Here is a 21,233-nt window from a genome sequence, read left to right on the forward strand (position 1 = left end):
AAAAATCCAATTAACATATCTGTTCAAGATCAAACAAGATAAAGGAATCAATGAACACTCCGTAGACACTGAATAACCAGGAGTACACCTTGGAAGCCCGTACATTCTCATAACAAAAGTAACTAATACTGTATCCAAGCTTTCCGTCTGAAACCCCCACACCTCGGAAGCATAAAGAAGAGATGAACCCACCACAGCATTAAATAACCTTAACCGATCCTTCAAATTACACAACTTAGCAGACTGACACATATGAATAACTTTGTCCATTTTTATCTCTGCATTAACTTTACAGGACCTCACATGGGTATTAAAATAACCATTATTTTTAAAAATTACACCTAAATACTTATATTGTGATACAATCGAAATTGGAACACTTCGGAACCACCATTTGTCAACCTTAGAAACCTTACCACCATTTCGAAAGACCACAATTTTAGATTTTGCAAGATTCAATTGTAAACTATTATCTTTTAAATATTTATCCAGAAGGTCAATCGACCTTTGCAATGACTTCGGAGAATCCGCCATGATTACCACGTCATCTGCATATGCTAATATCTTATAATATCTTAACAGAAACACTGCCAACAACTATACCATCTCCGCCAGAGTCATCAATACAATTCAATAAATCATTTAAGAATAAACTAAAATATACAACCCTGTTTAACACCTTTATCAGAAAAGAAAGGTTGAGAACGACAATTCCTCCATTTAATCCTAACGTTTGAGCCACTATATAACTCTGCCAATAAAGATACAAACTTAAAACTTAAACCAAACTTTAATAATTTCCTCCATAATAAATTCCTATCAACAGAATCAAATGCTGATGCTAAATCTATAAAAAAGCATAAACCTTATGCCATTTCCTACTTAATGTCTTAGCAATAACAGTATACAGGATAAAAATATTATCAACAGTCGAGTAGCCTGCACGAAAACCAGCTTGACTCTCTGATAGAATATCTCTCATACTCAACCAACTTATTAACCTGTAATACAAAACTCTACAAAAAATCTTAGAGACACAACACAACAACGAGATACCTCTACAATTTGTAAGTACTAATCTTGAGCCACCTTTAGGCACCCAGGACCAATAAAGAACTCTTCTATTCATCTAGAATAACACTAGTTCTCAAAACCTTAAAATTATCTAATAAACAAAAGAAAGCACTATCAATTTTCCAAAATTCAGTAGGAATACCATCTATTCCCAGAACACCACCAACACTCGACTTACTTAAAACGATTCTTAGTTTTTCCTCCGAAATATAAGAATCCAATATTTCATTCGACCAAGTCACACAATCATTAAAAACCACTAAATCAACATTGTATGGACTCTCAGAGCCATAAAGGGAGAAGAAATAACTAAACCAATCAAGTAAACTGATATTTACCCTAACACAATTTCCTCTTGCTTTACATAAATTCCAAAATAATCTATTATTTTTATAAAAATTTTTTCATTTTGTAACCTTTTACAAAATTCTTTCTTCTTTGCTAAGCATAATTTCTTTACCAAACTTCAGTAAAATACAAAAACTCTTCTCTGAGCCACCAAACCGTTTTTCTTAAACTCTAACCAAGCTCTATTTCTAGCTCTAATCATTAACCGACAATCCAAGTCAAACCAATCATCAATTCTAACCATAGTCTTTTTCCTTTGAGTCAATCCTTTCACTTTGGCAAAATCCAGTATCACCTTACTGAGCTCCAACAAAGATAAATTAGGGGTCTGCTCCAAGCAGCACCTCAAATCAGCGGACAGCGATTCCAGCTGATTGCTGTCCCAGAAAATCCTCTGATAACAAGTACCAGAACCACCTGAATAATCTGTAGCACAATCTTCCAAATAAAGGACTATTGGGCAGTGATCAGACAAAAAACAACTCTCTATTCTAAAACTTTTAATACAATTCCACACAGAAGAAGTAACTATTCCCAGATCAATTACTGAGGATCCTCGGTTAGAGACAAAAGTAAACTCTCCCGCTTCATCACCAGCAGCTCGACCATTTAGAATTATTAAATCATTATCTGCACAATACTCAAGAACTTTCCATCCTCTCACATTCATATTTACATCTTTGGAAGCTCTACTTCTCTTATTAACAGTAATACCTCTACTATCACATATACTTGTCGAAATTATATTATGGTCACCAATCTGTGCATTAAAATCACCCAACAAAATCCAATTAGAGTTGTCGATCTCAAACTGGAACAATATATCAAAAATTTCTTGCCATCTTTGTTTCTATATATAAACAAAACAAATATTAAACTCTCCTAACGGTAACAAAATATTAATCAGTACAATATAACTATTTCTATAAATATTAAATTTCAAAGAAGATTTAACGCAAAGCAACCAACCAGCCATAGGTCTACCTCTGTTGTGGACCCTCAAGGCATCACCAACGATACAATGATATTCTCTTAATTCCTCCCAATAACATCTACTCCCACCTTTAACAAACCATGTTTCCGATAAAAAAAAAACCACATCATTCTTCAATAGATAACTCTAAAAGGAACACAATTCCACGCCATAATAGAAAACACAGAAGTCATTGGTGGTTGCTATGAGATCAGCACCACTTTGGCCGATACTTCATCAAATTTATACCGCACTCCATCTACCAATAACTTATCATCACTTAACCAAACATTTCTTGCTCCTTCCTCCCTTTTTTTCTTTTCAAAAATCCTTAGGTTATATCTAATATCTCTTAAACATTTAGAAAAATCATAACTAGTAACTAATAGTGATTACTATTAAGAATAGACAGATTGTTTTTCAGCATAATTCAAAAATAGATACATCAGAGTTTCAAAAAAGAGAGAGAACTTAATTTGGACTTCTAAATATTACAATTGTCTGAAAAGTGTTGTGATCAGCAATACATCTTGATCCATGTGAATCAATACTCCAGCTTTATTAGATTTATGGATTTGGACTCTTGACTTGTGGCATTTTTAATGTTTTAATATGTTGACTGCTAACCTGTTATATTTAAAACCATTCTCTTGATGCCATTTTGATTTTGTATACATGTATTTCTCACTTAATGACTGAATTCCATTCCTATGGTCTAGTTGTTAAACAAATTAGTTAATAAATGATGAGCTTAATTATTTTATTTTTGATAAAGAAACTTTCTAAAGGAAACTCCAACTTGATAACTTTGCTTCAATTTGCATCTCTTACATATTATAAAATAAAAAAAGTACAATTGGCAAAAATTATTAAAATGTTATTCTGTACCAAAAAAATTAAAGTTCATTTATGTATAATAAGTTATTGATATCCTTTAAAGGGTTGAAGTTAAAATGGTTCCAGATTATCATTGGAGTTATCAGTAGATTTATCAGGACCTGTAGAGGGCCTGGGTAAGGAAAATGACTGTGAAGAAATGGAAATAGTTTCAGGTGTAGGCATCCTGGGTGTAGCTTTTGAGAAGAATGTTGTTAGTGTGATTTGCTTTATAAGTTTCTATTATTGTTTCGTATGTATGAAATTTCATATATTATTGCTCCACTTTTATCAACCATTCAATATTCAGTCCATACCCTCTAGTTCTAATATAGCTGCATTCAATTTCAAGAATATACCTTAGAGAATATACCCTTTACACTGAACTTTTCTGCTTCTTTGCTCATTGAAAAAAAATGTAAAAACTTTACACTATTTAAGATTTATACAAAAAGAAAAACTGAAGTCTTCTAAACATCCTTTCACTAAACTGTTACAGAACTTTTAAACAACTTACATAAATATAGGTCAGGAAGAGCCTATAAAACAAGATTGACTCTGCCAATTTTGATTGTGTGAGATCGAGCACTTGATTTTGCACAAATTTAAGAAAATTATTAAGCCTATTTCTCCATTGTGATCATTAAGAAAACATCGCACAGAAAACAGATTGAATGACAACCTGTTCTATCAACAGCTGGGAGAGAATTATAACATCTGAGCATTAGATTAAACAATTGGATGTCAAAGGAGGAGAAAGTCCACGAGTAAATAGAAGGAAATTGAACCAAATATGGTCATGACAGCTCCATATGATGACATCTTAACGTCATCAACAGCTACCTGTGACCACACACCTGCATATTCGTTGCTAAACATCCTATCACCTGACAGGTTTTCCCAGGCAAAATCAGATAAAAGGGAGGCTAGAACTCGAATTGAGGTGGACTTCAGCAAAAGCCATACATCGGCAGACATCTCCAGCCAGCCTGTTCCAGCAGACACCTTCAGACTTGTCATAGCCAGTCTGACATATCCTAAGACACCATACAGAACTGAAGCCACCCAAGGCCCAACTTAGAAGCAGCCAATACAACACCTCTATATGAAGACCAACATTGACCCAATATTCCCGGAGATCATCAAATTGTATATCTACTAGAGGTAAATGCTTAGCTCATATGTAAACTCTCTCTATTGGAGTATAGAAACATAAAAACGGAATAGATGGCCCAAGTGAGATACTCAGTCATTTAATAACCTTTTAGTCATGTAGCTTTAATAGTTTATATGGTAATGTATTGTAGCCGTAGATTTACCTAGTTATTAAACGTATGTTATGTTTATAAACTTGACTGCCTGTCATTTCTTAGAACCTATCAACTTACCGACCTCTCCATTTGAGAATTTAGACCCTCCTATTCAATCTTTGTTCACAATTTGTAGGTTAGGATGCATTTAATTCTATCCTAACTGGTGTCAGCATCCTGACGTTGGCTGGATCTTGCAATCCCGCCGATAATTCATCGAAGCACCATCCAGTTGACAACAAGACAGACTTTACCAACCTGAGGCCAAACAAAGGATTTGGGACCTCCTACCTGCAGCTAATCTCACAATTGTGAAAGGATATTTAGAAGACTTCAAAAGTTTTTCTTTTTGTACAAAACTTAAATGGAGTGTATTTTTACATTTTTTAAAATATATATTTTATTCTGGATTTTCTTTTCTCTTCTCTTTCCAAGCTCTTTTACACTTCCAACTCTGTTGCCCTTCTTTCAATTCTTGGCACTTCCTCTATGTGAAATCATGCTCTTTCTTTTCACTAACATTTTGTACTATGGAATGCATAATAAAGTACAAATTTATAAATGAAATATGTAGTCTTAGAGATTGTGAACACTTCTTATAGTAACTACTGATCAACTGCAGGGACAAGCCTAAGAGTATGAAAGGGAATTTCCAAGGCGCAACTGAGAAAGGAGATTCCCCATACTGGATTCCTGGTTATAAGTCTAAGTGGTCATTAAACAATAATTAATAACCAAACACGTTTATCGTTACCGAGAAAATTTAAATTAAAAACAAACGTTTTCGACCTATTACATAGGCCATCGTCACAATGGACAATTGGAAGATTCTGTTTTAATTAAATTTGTTTTTTAATTAATAAATTTTAATTAAATTCCAATTTGTTTTAATTAAATTTTCTCAGCAACGATAAAGGTGTTTGGTTATTAATTATTATTTTGCTGAGCACATTCCTTTTAAACATTAAATAATAGGTCATTATGTGAGGAGTGGCTGTATTTTATTGTTGAATTTTTCCATTTTTTTAAAAATAACTCATCTGTGACTTCATGATTGTAATAAACCAAACTATTGCTATAATTAATCAGGCTACCAAGCTGCAGGGTCTCAAAAAACACTTAGTGTTGCTTCAGTATTCATGAGAAGGGTCGCAAGAGCTACATGTATCCAGAATGATGGCTTTTTGAATGTTATAAGAAAGAATTTTAGTATTTAAGGCCTTCAGATGAGTTTGGAAAGTTATTGGGAATACACCTGTGGAGGATAAGCTATAGGACAGATATATGCTCTCTCCAGTTTCCATAAGTTTTTGACTTCAATTGCCAGTCTTTGTTTTTCTCAATTTTGACTGTAAATCCTGTTTGTAAATTTTGGTTATACAGGACGTTGGTGTCAATTAGACCTGTTTTGTCTTTTCAATAAGTGTGATTATCAAGCCTATTGACAGAAAAGGTTTTATCTGTTCTTATCTCTCTTTGTATAATTTAGTCCTCACTGTCAAGGACATCAGAATGATAGTATTTCTAATACAGTGTAAATTCAGAAAGGTCAGTCATAGAGCTATATGATGGTGTATTATTTTTTGGGACATTATTTTACCTTTTCATGTACTCTGTGTTAACAGTTTACATCATCTGATATGATCGACAGTCTCACCAGTCTGGTGACACTATTGAAATTCATTTTCGGTGTTTTATTTGAGAATGTGCTTCCTGTAATTTTGTGTTGCTATTACCTTATCCTGAATTGCCATCATAAAACCATTGTCTGTGCATATAGATCATCACATTTGAACCACTGGTTTGATGCTGTTTTGTTGACAGTCTTTAAAGAGATGGTATTCATGGTTGTATTTGTTTGGATTGCTAGTACTGTAGAAAATTATGGTCCCTAAACTTTTTCCATATTGTATGTTATATTATATATGAAAGGTGTTATGTCAGTGTCTGAGGAACACACAGTTCAGTAGAGTTTGTACTCTTCTATTTTTGTTAGGAAGTATTTTCTTTAGCTTTTGATCTATCTTGTGTGAAGTTATCTGATTTTAATAATTCTAAGTCCACTGTCATCAGTGGAAGTGTGACTTCACTGCAGACTTGTGTGTCTCATACAATGGTTCATCAGTGATAACTCTTAATGCAATTAGCGAGTTATTTAGTTTTGTATTTGTCCATTTGATGATACCAAAAGAGTGTGCGAGTATACAGGTAGTAATTTTATTTATCAGTATTTCAGAGAGAAATTTGTACATTGTAGGTAAGCATGTAATAGTGTAGTATTCACCATGTTGCTAGTTTGCTGCTGCTTTTGTATAAGGAATGTTATTCTCTTTAGAACAGCAGTTGGGTTTTGGATGAATTTGTTGTACATCTTTGCAAGTGTGTTACAAAAGCATGGCAGTTATATACCAGAAATTAGCTTTTCCTTGCTTTGTTTCAACTGTTGGTATATAGCTGCCTTTCAACTTTGTATTTTAATTCTTGTTTTCTGTCTTCTTTTTCAGTCTATATTTGGTTAGTCCTAGTCGTAAGTTAGCTTAGGGACTCTTAACTTGGTTTCTGGTTAGGTTATGCTAGGTTAAGTTAAATTAGATTAGGGTTTGTTAGCTTTAGTTGTCTGGTTAGGTTTATTCTAGGTTATAGTAGGTTAATTTAGTTAGTGAGTAAGTTGACATTTAAAAAAAAATAAATAAATACATAAAAAATATGATGATAAAAAAATAAATAAAAATTTTGGGGTCTTGCAGTTTGTCTCTGTCAGTCTGTTTGTCTTGTCTAATTTGTCATCATGTTCGTATGCTTTTCGCACTGTCTTGTCTTGTCTTATCTAGCTGTTAAGTAGTATTAAGATTCGCGATCGCATTCAGTTTTATTAGTATTAATTAGCTATTAGTCTTCCTACTAACAGCCACTTGGCACTAATTTCTACACTTAGCTCAACACAGTTCAAAAATTGGGGATATCCTCCATACAACACAATTTCCAGTTTCACTCTAACATGGTTTTGGAAATTCTCCATAAAAAATTCCATACAATTTTTAAATGTAAACTTTGTTATTCAATATTTTTTTTATTCAAGTAAACATGCGTGTTGTCTCAAATTTGCCCATAGATTTTAGAATAATGAAATTTTCTAATTATTTTGTACTTTTTGTTCGGTTTACTTTAATTAAAACTGGTAGGACAAGGAAGAAAAAATTGCACTAGCTTTCTTATAAACTAGGTGTTGTGGTTGCTTTAAGATTTTAAAACTGTCACTGTGTCTTCTATTTATAGACTAATGTTCATATTTAGTAATGTTTATTTAAACATTTTTAGATAAGTGATATTAAACTTTTTTTAACTGTAGGTAAGCAATCATTCATAAAATGATGAGTGAACTACAGCAGTATCTTTGTACTTGAACAATTTGGTATTTGAACACAAATTCTGGAAAAAGTCACTTTGTCTCATATAGCACAGATTCAACTGAACAAACACAACTCTTTAGAAAAATTTTCATTTAATAACATTTTTATTTTGTCATTCATAAAAAATTTTTTTATGATAAAAATAAAAAAATAAGAAAATGTTGCTGATACTTCTGATCAAGATTTAAAAAAAAAAGCTGAGTTGATGATGATACTTTGTAAAAAGAAAATGCTCTCATTTAACTATAATTAATTATAACATGTACAGTACTTTTAATTGTGATTGTTAATTAAATATTGACTAGAAATAAATTATTGATTTATTTCTAAACATATTCCTCTTGGTGACAGCAAAAGTATACTATTGTTTTCTAACTTCTGGGGTCTAATCCTATGTTTTGCATTTGTCCTTTGTTTCGTATAGCACAGATTAAAATATCATTACATTTTTTTAGAATGTAACTACTGTGTTATACGAGGAATATCTGTAATTGAATTGTTTGTTATTTTAAGTTTTTAATTTAAATAATATTTGTTATTTATTAATAGTTGCTTTAAATGTAATATTTTTTTCAATTTACAGAAGGATATATGACAATGAGTGCAGTTGGTTCATTAACTGTTGATGTCCCTAATTCACTTCCTTCAAAACAGACAAGTTTAGTATCAGATTCACCATCTAATTCTTTGGATCTTCCAAAAGGTTTTGAGGGTTATGTGCCAATGGCTCCAGTTGGAATAACAATACCAACAGATTTGCCTCTTCCCAAAAATATTAATTCAAATTTAAAGCAAGAAGATGGTTATTTGGATATGACACCTTTATCTACATCCTTACCAAAAACAGTCAGTCAGTTACCTGGTGAGTTTTGTAAGTTGATTTTTAATGTACTTTGAAATTTATTTTTTTAAATGTTATTTATTGAAAGGAAAGCTAATTAATGTAAAAATGAATATACTGTGTTAAATAATTTTAACACTTCCCATTTTACTGTTATAATGAAACAAATCTTTATTTTATTTTTTCGGCTGTTATAGAATATAACAGGAAAAGTATGATATTAGTCAAATTTTGATCCCTGGTTTTTTTATATGCTTAGACACTCTAGGAGCTGAAAAATATAAAAACTCCTTACGAAATTGTGTGATATTTTGCATTATATCTCAAAACTGAATGAACCAAAATTTTTAAACTTGGCTGGGTTATTTCTATACATGGAGCATTGATAATGGTAAATTTTGGTGATTAAAGGTCAAGGGGATAGAGGGGTAGAAGTCATATGTTGTCTGGGGTCAGGCTTAATGTAAATTTTACTCATTGGCATTTATAAATTTTTTAAAACCTTGCCAACCCTTAAAATAATGCTTTTGCCTTTTTATAATAATTAATAATAATAATAATAATATAAAAATCAAAAAATCTACATAATCTTTTTTAACCTCCTGCTTGAGTGGCAGGAAAGTTGAGCAAGAGCCCTTGTTGAGTTTTTCTCATTTTAAATTCCAAATTTAAAAATTTTTTATAACACTATTTTGCAGTATTGAATGAAACTTATATTTCAACAAATTAAAGTGTCAGTAACACACACAAATTCAAATATAAAATAGAACTCATTTATTAGAAAGTCCTTTAAAAGCAAGATATTCTAATACATTGGCAAAGTCCTACACATTTTAAAGTAAAGTAGTTTGGATAATAGCAAGTTGCATATTGGCAAGATTTTCCTACTAGAAAGCTATTTTTGTGCACCACCTATGAAATTAGTTTACTTAGTAGCAAGTTTTGACAATGAATGCTCCCCTACCTGTCTCCCTTCATCTAATGAAATGGGTTACATGTCCTGCATCTCCTGTACTGTGTGATAAAGACTGCATTTTCAACCTTGCCAAGGTAAAGAATGGTAAGCAAAAAGCCAAGACATGATTTGCATTTTTTTTATGTTATAAAAGTTATGAAACTGTGCATTTGCTTAAAAGTGGATGGAAGCTAAAAATGTTGCTGAAAAGTTTAGTGAAAAGTTTGTATGAGTCAATAATTTCATGCATAAAAAACAAAGAAGTTGCAAGAGAGTTTCAGCTTGGAAAAAAGGCAACAGCCATGCAGAGATGAAAGTCATGTGATGGAGGAAAGTAATGAAGGAAAGGCAATAAATGAAGTATGATCATGCCTATCCACGCTCAGCATCTGAGGCTTTGGAAACATTGAAAAAATTCCATGAACTCATGATAATGGCTTGACTGCACTGTATTCTTTGTACAAAGTTCTAGGAAGAATTTTTAACAAAACTGTTCATTGATAAAAACAAACTCAGATGTCAGTTATATATTTTTGTAATAAATTTAAATAATTAAGAAATTTATAAATACAATACTGTATTCTGAAGAGAGTTTGTTGGTAGCAAGTTTGCCTATTAGCAAAGGTTTTTCCTGGAGAAAGGGACTTTCTAATAGACAAGTTTTACTGTGTATATAATATGTAAAAATTGCTTGTTGAGAGGATGAGGTTTTGATAATTGATATTTGAAAATTCATGGAAAATCCAAACTATTTTTTAGTAGACAGAAATCTCTCTTAATATTGCAATCCAAATGTGTTCATGAACATGTAATCCTAAAATTTAAAGTCCTAAAGTTTCTTGCTTCAAATTAGAATTTTGTCTTTTCAGTATCTGCTCCAAAACAATTTATAATACTTGCATCTCTGTTATAACAACAATTTTTAATGAAACATGTTTTTGCTTTTTCTAGATTTTATAGTAAATATAATACAAAATAATGCTTTAAAATAGTGTTCCATTAATTTTAAAATGTCTGATATTAGCCAATAATTATTATTAATTATTATTAATTGCTCAGTCTATCAGTAAAATTATTATCGGTGCATCTATAAAATAATTTTTCCTTAAATAAATAAAAAACTTAAGTTCTTGGAAATGTATTTCTGATTTATGAATTTATTTTAATTTTTTAGTTATCTTGATTTGAAATTTTTAAACAAATATTTAATGATCATTTAATACTATTTCTTAGTGTTGGAAGTTCTGAAAGCTTATAACATTAATTTAGTTTATAAAGTATATCTTTAATTATCTATATAAAATATATTCTCTTTAAAATTTTAGGTAGTCAGTATTTGGAAATGTCCAGTCCAACACTCAGGGGAATTGATGATAATATGAATCATTCTCATTTACCCTCTATCAATACACAAGAAGAATTTCATCTTGATAAGGTATGATAAAATTTGATATATGAGAAAAAAAATTTTTATTTTAATCAGTACATTCTTTCATGAAATTTCTAAAATAAGTAATGATTATCATCTTACATTAGTTTGTTTTTCATATACAGTAGAGCATCAATTATCCAACTCAATTGGGGACTCAGGTTGGTCGGATAACTGAAAAAATCGGATAACCGAATAGAATGAAAAAAATACATTATTAGTATAGTATATTAGTATATCCCATGTAATTAGTATATTAGTAAATCGCTATTAATTAGTATATTAGTATATCATTAACCTACTTCACGTTAAATTTTCATCAATGTTAAACCTAACAAAATTTTTAAAAAATAATAATCATCGCTATTGTATCGTTAAATATTATTTTTAAATTATTTTATTGTTCACAAAACAAACAACCACTCATAATTAGAAAATTAAGTCCTGTTTAAATACTGGCCTCCCTTCAATGGTCGAGCCAGTGTTGCCAGCTAAAATACGCAAAAATTTAACAAAAATAATATTAAAGTAGCCAAGACATAGCCAAATATTGTAGCGCCACATCACTAGCGGACATTTGAAATTTGCTGACTAGAACGGTTGGTTAATCGAGGGTCGGATAATCGATGCTCTACTGTAGTTTCATAATAGGAACTGAGGATTAGTCAAATGAAAACCTTAAAATAATTGTTAACTTTCTTTAGTGCAAATATGTTTCTATATTTACATCACATTTTGATATAACTTATGTTATTCTCTAGAAGTGGTATATTAGCATGTCTTGGTTTCCTGTGAAAAAGACTTTTGGGGTTACATGTGAAGCCTTGTTTTAATTATTTTATTTTATTGTTTTTTTCAGTTGCTAAAAATCTTCATGTAACAACTGTCTCTCTCTCTCTTCATTTATTTGGAATTATGCATTAGTTTATAATTTCCCACAAATGAATTTTTTTCAACTTAAGCACTGAAAGTATCACTTTTAAGATTATGAAAAGATTTTCATTTTTTCTGACTATGAATATTTAAAAAATATTTGAAAATGAATTCTTACTAATGTTATAATTTTTAGTAGGTTATCTTTACTATCTTCAAGATAGAACACATGTATTTTTGAGAGAGATAGTGGTGCTAAATGCATTTTATGGTAATTTTGTTCCTTTAATAATGAAGCAACCCCATTGGAAATTTTTAATGATTTGTGATAATTTGCATATCATTATTAGTTTTATAGTCTGTTTAGATACTTACTTCTCCAATCAGGAAGAGGCCCTAATATTGCAAGTTCTATATCTACTGTATATTTTTTATTCCAGTTTGATACAAAGAACATGCACAAATATTTTGCCTACTCTAATAGTTCTGCAATCTGTTGTAACAAAATATTTATATATTGTGGTTTTACTGCTTTCTTTTATTCTTTACACTCTCATCATATATTTCATTAAGTGTGCTTAAAATAGTATAAGGCATTGCATTTATAAGAAGGTTTTCACAAACTAGATGGAAAGTTAAATAATTGCCAGATTACATTGTGCTATACTACTGCTACTAATTACCAATTAAATGTCAAGTAATTTGGACTAGAGCTAGGTGTTAGGCACCATCTCTTATATAATTATAATTAAATTTCTTAAGAGATGGTGCCTAACACCTACCTCTAGGACAGCACTTCCCAACTTTTTATCACATAACCCTTTTCACCTTAGTAAAAAATGTTGGAACCCTGATAATTTTTAATAATTATAGATGAAACAGCAAATAAAAACACCAAAAACAATTTATTGAAAATGCAAACAAAAAAAAAAAGCTAGATTAATAATGGAAAGCAAATATTATTACTTAATTGAAACTGGTCATTAATGTGAAGGATTAAACTTCTTTTCTTTCAATATTTTAAACAGTGCTAATGCCTAGATTTGTACCTTTGTTTCTGTTACTATAAATTTATACAATTCCCATTATATTTTTTGTGAAAAATACTTAAACTATCACAAAACGATTGCCATGCAAAATTCTACTCTTTGACATATATACCTGCTTGTATACTATATCGTTGCACTACAACACACTGCAGACAATGGAACATGAATTAATTTAATTAACACCTTGGTGAAATGTAATGCTTATCTGATAAGTGAGTGTCCCATTGTTAGTATCATAGTATGTGCTGTACAGTACAGTACCATCAGGCATCTGACTGGCCACTCTTGTCATTACATTCAACAGGCTTGTGCTGCAGATATTGATGGATTAAAGCATATTTTATGATTGTATTATTATTTATATGTTAGATACTTTTTACAGTTACTTTCTTAATGAATTTCTAGCTTTTATGGTTTTCATTATCTTTTCAAACATTATATTTCAATTTTGATTTGTTCTGTAACCAATAGATCAGTCCCCACTGTTTATAAAGCTATAAATAACTCTAGCACATGTATAGGATGTCATAAGAGGATTCAGTCAGAGACTAGAATAATTACACCTCATATCCCAAATCTCATTGGCACATTTATACATTACTTGACTTAATGGATTTTATTTTGGAATCCCAAACTTTACAGAACAGAACCCTAGAGTTCTGCAGAACACAAGTTGGGATCCTCTGCTTTAGACCAAATTGCTTGACATTTAATTGATAATTAGTAGCATTAATATAGCTCAATGTAATCTGGCTTTAATCTAACAATTGGGTTTATAGACGTTTATATTTGTACCTTCCTGTAATAACTATCTTGTATTTGTTATTTAATAACTATTTTTAGCCTATAACTTTCACAAGAAATTACTCCTCATTTGATTTCCTTTCTTGGTACAGATCTCTGATCCTTATGGGTTAAATACATGATCTTTGTTGATATATCAAATAATTGGATATGAAGATTTTGAACAAAAGTACTATGATGGTTAATGTCTTTATTTACAAAATAAAAACTGTTACAATGGATAAAGTTTAGGAACCCATGACACTTGCATTCTATTATGGAAGAAACTTATACTATGTACATGTTGTCTTTATCCACATTTCAAAATTTTAGTTTTTTTTGTATTTTTTAAGTCCAAACAAAAGTCAGTACATAACTTCATTCATACAAAAACTTTGTTTAATAGTAAATATTATATAAATCTTTCATTTGTCTTTCAATTTATAAAAGCATAAAACTTTAATCTGTCTTACTTCAGTTAGTATTGAAAGTTTTTATATTATATTGAATTAAGTTGAATTATGATGGCAGAATGTTTATATTTCAAGAGATAGAAGGAAACTTTTAAAAAGTTTTCAGTTTCTAGAATTTGAATTTTATTTTAGCAACATATGTTTTATATGAAGTAAAAGTAAATTTTAATGAAACCTTTTTATAGTTAAGTACAAATAACAAAGTATTTTTTCTTTAACTTATTTAAATTTATATACATAGGTGTTTCAAAAAGTTTGTGGACAAAATCTGTAACTAAAAATTGTTTGGAAGGATTTTGATTTCAATGCACCTGAACATTCTTGTACCAACGTGTTCTTACCTAAAATTTAAGGGTTCATGTTTAAACATGAACCCTTAAATTCAGGTAAGAGCACAGCGCTGCCAGTTGAAAGTCAAGCACCATTTAAGCAACATGGAATCCACCAAAATCGAGACCAGAACAAACATAAAATTCATGGTGAAACTTGGTTGGGAGAATAGGCAAATCATTGATGCTCTGAAACAAGTTTATGATGATAATGCTCCAAAGAAGTCAACAATCTATTATACAAATAGATAAGTCACTGAAAGGTACCAATTTTCCATCAGTTGAAGATATAAAAAGAGCTGCTCTGACATGGTCACAGATCACAAGACCCTCAGTTCTACTCAGACAAACTTAAAGGCTGGTATCAATGTTTGCAGAAGTGTATTGACCTTAATGGAGCATATGTTGAAAAATAAACATCATAACTGAAATCACTTTTTCATACTATCCTTTTTTCCATGAACTTTTTGAAGCCCCCTTGTAATTCAATATTAAAATAAATTAATGTATATGTAATTTTTGTATTAATTCAAATTAATTGAAATGTGTTATTGCACTATAGGTAAAGTCTTATTTTTCACCATCTGAAGATGATTCTGATGACTATATTAAACCTGTCAGAGCTTATTCTATTGGAAGTCGTCCACAGGTATGCAGCTTGCAATATTGTTTAATGTTATTAAAATTTATTTATTTTAGAAATAATCAAAATGAAAAATTGGTAATTTTTTTTTAATTAGTAATTTTTTAATAACTTTACTTCTTGCTCTTACATTATTATTTAACTTATTTGTACATAAAAGAAGATTGTTGTAATTTATATTTCCTTTCCTAATTTTTGTGTGTGTGATAAACCCCGAAATGTAAACTACAATGGTCTTCATTTATGTAAGAATAAATTAAATAATAATTAGCAATTTTTTATTTAATATTTTAGATTATTGACATTCCTTAATTGAAGGAATATTTAATTTATAAACTGTTTAGCTTTGATATTTGATTACCTAGCCTTTTACTGATCAATGTTCTTATTTTGGAACATAGTTAAAACTTTCATTTTTCCAGTTTTCTTTGCAAGACAAAAGCATAATTTTTATTTAGTGCTATAGATTATGTTTTATAATTATTTTACAAATATTGCTGAATATTATATATAATTTTGCTGAAATATTAATCTAAAATTATAAATTAAAACAATTTCATATATGTAATATTGATTTTATTATTTCATTAATATTCATATTTTATAAAATTATTTTAATGATTTATAATCAATAAAGTATACATTATAAGATGCCACTTAAAGAATATGTACAACATTCGGAACTCCTCAGTGCATGATAAAGTTGCTTTGTTCCCAATAGGGGAACGTTAGCATTGTCTTTGCATAAAAAAATTAGCTTTTTGTCCAGTATGTGATAAGTAGTGATGGGATAATACCAAAATTTCTCTCGATTCCTATCCTTTTGAATACTTTCTAAAGTTTAGTTTAGTTTAGAAAAATTAATGATTTACAATGTGAGCATGGTTCATTAATCAATTAACAAACATCAAGCTTAAGAATTGAAAATGATTGGGAAATCCAAAATTAATCTTTTGAAAGAAACCTGAAAATTCTATATGTGGATATGCATGCTTTTATTGTATAGTTCAAAATAAATTTGTAATCTTATTTCAGATGAAGTTAATATTTCAACACTTCCCTCAAAGAAATTATAAATGATTCCGTTTTACTCAAAGAACTTTCCCATCATGTCATCTAGAGTTGCCATCTTTGGAAACTGGCTTTGCTAGCTGACATGTTGAAGCAGAGGGGAGAAGATAAATGAGAAATTGCGCTTCTTTATTCATACTTCTCTGCAATTGGTATGTCTCATAAATGCTTTGATTTCATCATATTTAACACTAAATGATGATCAGCAAATGATGCAATGACCTTGACAAATATCATCATCATCATCATCATCACAAGTTACCCAGTTTTTGAATTCATTCACTTGAGCCAGATTTGTACAGTATAGTTGTGTGAACTTTTCTTCAAGGAAAAGAAGAATCAGATGAATATTTAGCACTGACTACATGAAAGAAAAATCTGCCATAACAAATGTTGCTTTGTCTGTGGGGTGTTATGCATTCTCTTCTTTGTCAATGTGAAAGCTTCCAATAAACTAATACTTAATTGTTAATAATGTAATTTTAAAAATTTTCAATCTTTAACTGAAACAAATAATTTTCTTACTAAATGTGAAAGAATCATTTTAAGAATCAGAAATCATGATGAGATTTGCTTGATTCTGATTACTAGAAAATTCCCAATTTTCCAATTTTAATTAATTGTCCCATCATTAGTAATAAGATGTCAAAAAACTTCTTTAGCTACTTACTAGCAATTCAGTTATGATGTAGACTTTAAAATGTGCTTTGGAATATCCGAAGAAGAAAGTAAATAGTTCTTGAAGTTATTGCTTGTTCTTAATTTCCTAACACGTCGGGTTGAATATAAAAGTGACTTACTTAAACCAAATAACTTGAGCGTTTATGTTCTATTATTGCAAACGTTTTTGACACCCATCTGGGTTCTTCCTCAGGCTTCTAGGTATATTTGTTCCAAGCTGGCCGTTAAATTTTGAACTTTATTTGAAAGGTATTTGATTCCAGATGCCAAATGTGCATGCATTCCGAGACATAAACGCTTTGGTTATTTGGTTTAAGTAAGTCGATTTTATATTGCTTGTTCATACTTACCATTCCTTGCCTATTGAAAATGACTACTGGTCAACTGCAGAGGATCTCTCAGCTCCAATTTTTGGCTAAATTATGAGCTGAGAGAGGTTTTGCAGTATAAAAAGATGCTTTTATATTTCTGACAATCAAAACATAGATCTTCCGAAAGTCACCAAAGTTTATGAAACTTTGTATACTCAGTTTCAGCAGTTTGATATCTTCCATCAGTGTTTGATTATTGATGTAGAAATGGTATCTTACCATGGTCTTCATTCAGCTAAAATGTTTATTTAAAAACAAACCTATAAGGTTCAGATTCAAAATTTGGATGTTATGTGGAGTTGAACAGATATCCTTACAACATGCAAATTTATTGTGGAAGGAGCAATGCTGATAACACTCCACTGGGAAGTTGAGTAATATGCAATTTGTTGAATGCAGTGCATGATCTGGAGTCATGCATTTTCTTTGACAGTTTTTTCACTAGCCATGAACTTTTGCTACAACTTTCAAACAAGGAATTCTGAGCATTTGGTACAATTGAAGAGAATCATACTTCAAAATGTTCACTTTCTTCCATCAAAAACATGAAAAAACTGAGAGGGTCATATGGCTATTGTTCAGATGGAAAAGTGATCTGCATGAAATCAGATAATTCCATTGTAATAGTAGCCAACTACTATACAATAACTTATTTTAATAAATACATATATCAATTTTAATAAAATAAGCATTATTAAATTTACAAAAAAAAAAACAAAATATATACAGATAGCCCTTGCTTAATGTGGGATTTGATTAATTAAGATAAGGTGTGAAATAAATTGCAACAATCCCTTTGTATATGCAGCAAAAGTTTTAATTAATGCAGCTTTAACAGCTATCTCTACTTAACATAAATGTGTTTTTCTCAGAAAAGTAAGGTATTGGTGAATTTGCTATTTTCATGCTGAGGGTAATTTCCAAGGTATGTAGTTTAATTACAATAGTTATGAAATTTAAGACATTACTGCTAACATGATATTTCAGTCTGTGTTTAGAAGCTTATTTTAAAACTTTACTTCATGTTTTGTTTGCATAAAATCAAATTGAAATGTCTGCAGATAAAATGCATATCAAGCATATTATGTATACTTTTTAAGTTTTGTAAAGAATATAATGCTATACAAAATGTAAAAAGTACTCTGTGTTTATGGGGAAGATGCTCCTAAACATTGGACATGTCAAATGTGGTTTTGGAAGTTTTATTTGGGAAATTTTGAACTAAAGGATACAAAACATACAGGACGCCCAAAAATTGTTAAGAGAAATTGTTAAAAATCAATGAATAACAATTCTTGAACTTGGAAAAAATCTTAGTGTATCACTGACATGATGATTGCATTCCATATGCATTAAGTGGAAAAAAACTGGATTAAGTATAATTTTGTCTGACGAAGGAAGGCAGCTCTAAGGTTTTATTTTATTTTTAAATTAGTTACTCATTTTTGATATATGTATTTATTAAAATAAGTTATTGTATAGTAGTTGGCTACTATTACAATGGAATTATCTGATTTCATGCAGATCACTTTTCCATCTGAACAATAGCCATATGACCCTCTCAGTTTTTTCATGTTTTTGATGGAAGAAAGTGAACATTTTGAAGTATGATTCTCTTCAATTGTACCAAATGCTCAGAATTCCTTGTTTGAAAGTTGTAGCAAAAGTTCATGGCTAGTGAAAAAACTGTCAAAGAAAATGCATGACTCCAGATCATGCACTGCATTCAACAAATTGCATATTACTCAACTTCCCAGTGGAGTGTTATCAGCATTGCTCCTTCCACAATAAATTTGCATGTTGTAAGGATATCTGTTCAACTCCACATAACATCCAAATTTTGAATCTGAACCTTATAGGTTTGTTTTTAAATAAACATTTTAGCTGAATGAAGACCATGGTAAGATACCATTTCTACATCAATAATCAAACACTGATGGAAGATATCAAACTGCTGAAACTGAGTATACAAAGTTTCATAAACTTTGGTGACTTTCGGAAGATCTATGTTTTGATTGTCAGAAATATAAAAGCATCTTTTTATACTGCAAAACCTCTCTCAGCTCATAATTTAGCCAAAAATTGGAGCTGAGAGATCCTCTGCAGTTGACCAGTAGTCATTTTCAATAGGCAAGGAATGGTAAGTATGAACAAGCAATATAAAATCGACTTACTTAAACCAAATAACCAAAGCGTTTATGTCTCGGAATGCATGCACATTTGGCATCTGGAATCAAATACCTTTCAAATAAAGTTCAAAATTTAACGGCCAGCTTGGAACAAATATACCTAGAAGCCTGAGGAAGAACCCAGATGGGTGTCAAAAACGTTTGCAATAATAGAACATAAACGCTCAAGTTATTTGGTTTAAGTAAGTCACTTTTATATTCAACCCGACGTGTTAGGAAATTAAGAACAAGCAATAACTTCAAGAACTATTTACTTTCTTCTTCGGATATTCCAAAGCACATTTTAAAGTCTACATCATAACTGAATTGCTAGTAAGTAGCTAAAGAAGTTTTTTGACATCTTATTACTAATGATGGGACAATTAATTAAAATTGGAAAATTGGGAATTTTCTAGTAATCAGAATCAAGCAAATCTCATCATGATTTCTGATTCTTAAAATGATTCTTTCACATTTAGTAAGAAAATTATTTGTTTCAGTTAAAGATTGAAAATTTTTAAAATTACATTATTAACAATTAAGTATTAGTTTATTGGAAGCTTTCACATTGACAAAGAAGAGAATGCATAACACCCCACAGACAAAGCAACATTTGTTATGGCAGATTTTTCTTTCATGTAGTCAGTGCTAAATATTCATCTGATTCTTCTTTTCCTTGAAGAAAAGTTCACACAACTATACTGTACAAATCTGGCTCAAGTGAATGAATTCAAAAACTGGGTAACTTGTGATGATGATGATGATGATGATATTTGTCAAGGTCATTGCATCATTTGCTGATCATCATTTAGTGTTAAATATGATGAAATCAAAGCATTTATGAGACATACCAATTGCAGAGAAGTATGAATAAAGAAGCGCAATTTCTCATTTATCTTCTCCCCTCTGCTTCAACATGTCAGCTAGCAAAGCCAGTTTCCAAAGATGGCAACTCTAGATGACATGATGGGAAAGTTCTTTGAGTAAAACGGAATCATTTATAATTTCTTTGAGGGAAGTGTTGAAATATTAACTTCATCTGAAATAAGATTACAAATTTATTTTGAACTATACAATAAAAGCATGCATATCCACATATAGAATTTTCAGGTTTCTTTCAAAAGATTAATTTTGGATTTCCCAATCATTTTCAATTCTTAAGCTTGATGTTTGTTAATTGATTAATGAACCATGCTCACATTGTAAATCATTAATTTTTCTAAACTAAACTAAACTTTAGAAAGTATTCAAAAGGATAGGAATCGAGAGAAATTTTGGTATTATCCCATCACTACTTATCACATACTGGACAAAAAGCTAATTTTTTTATGCAAAGACAATGCTAACGTTCCCCTATTGGGAACAAAGCAACTTTATCATGCACTGAGGAGTTCCGAATGTTGTACATATTCTTTAAGTGGCATCTTATAATGTATACTTTATTGATTATAAATCATTAAAATAATTTTATAAAATATGAATATTAATGAAATAATAAAATCAATATTACATATATGAAATTGTTTTAATTTATAATTTTAGATTAATATTTCAGCAAAATTATATATAATATTCA

The 21,233-nt window shown here is 30.2% G+C and overlaps 1 protein-coding gene across 1 annotated transcript in view; it reads left to right on the top strand.

Moving 5' to 3' along the window:
- LOC111622797 (insulin receptor substrate 1-like) overlaps nt 1–21,233 on the top strand; it is a 90,458-nt gene that overhangs the window by 51,204 nt on the left and 18,021 nt on the right. The window contains exons 10-12 of the mRNA XM_023365214.1: nt 8,575–8,862; nt 11,113–11,222; nt 15,286–15,372. Coding sequence (XP_023220982.1) covers nt 8,575–8,862; nt 11,113–11,222; nt 15,286–15,372 — 485 coding nt within the window. The remainder of the gene's footprint in view (nt 1–8,574; nt 8,863–11,112; nt 11,223–15,285; nt 15,373–21,233) is intronic.

The sequence above is a fragment of the Centruroides sculpturatus genome, unplaced genomic scaffold (genome assembly GCF_000671375.1).
Source record: "Centruroides sculpturatus isolate CEXI.00-Female unplaced genomic scaffold, Cexi_2.0 scaffold331, whole genome shotgun sequence".
NCBI classification, from domain to species: Eukaryota; Metazoa; Arthropoda; class Arachnida; order Scorpiones; family Buthidae; genus Centruroides; species Centruroides sculpturatus.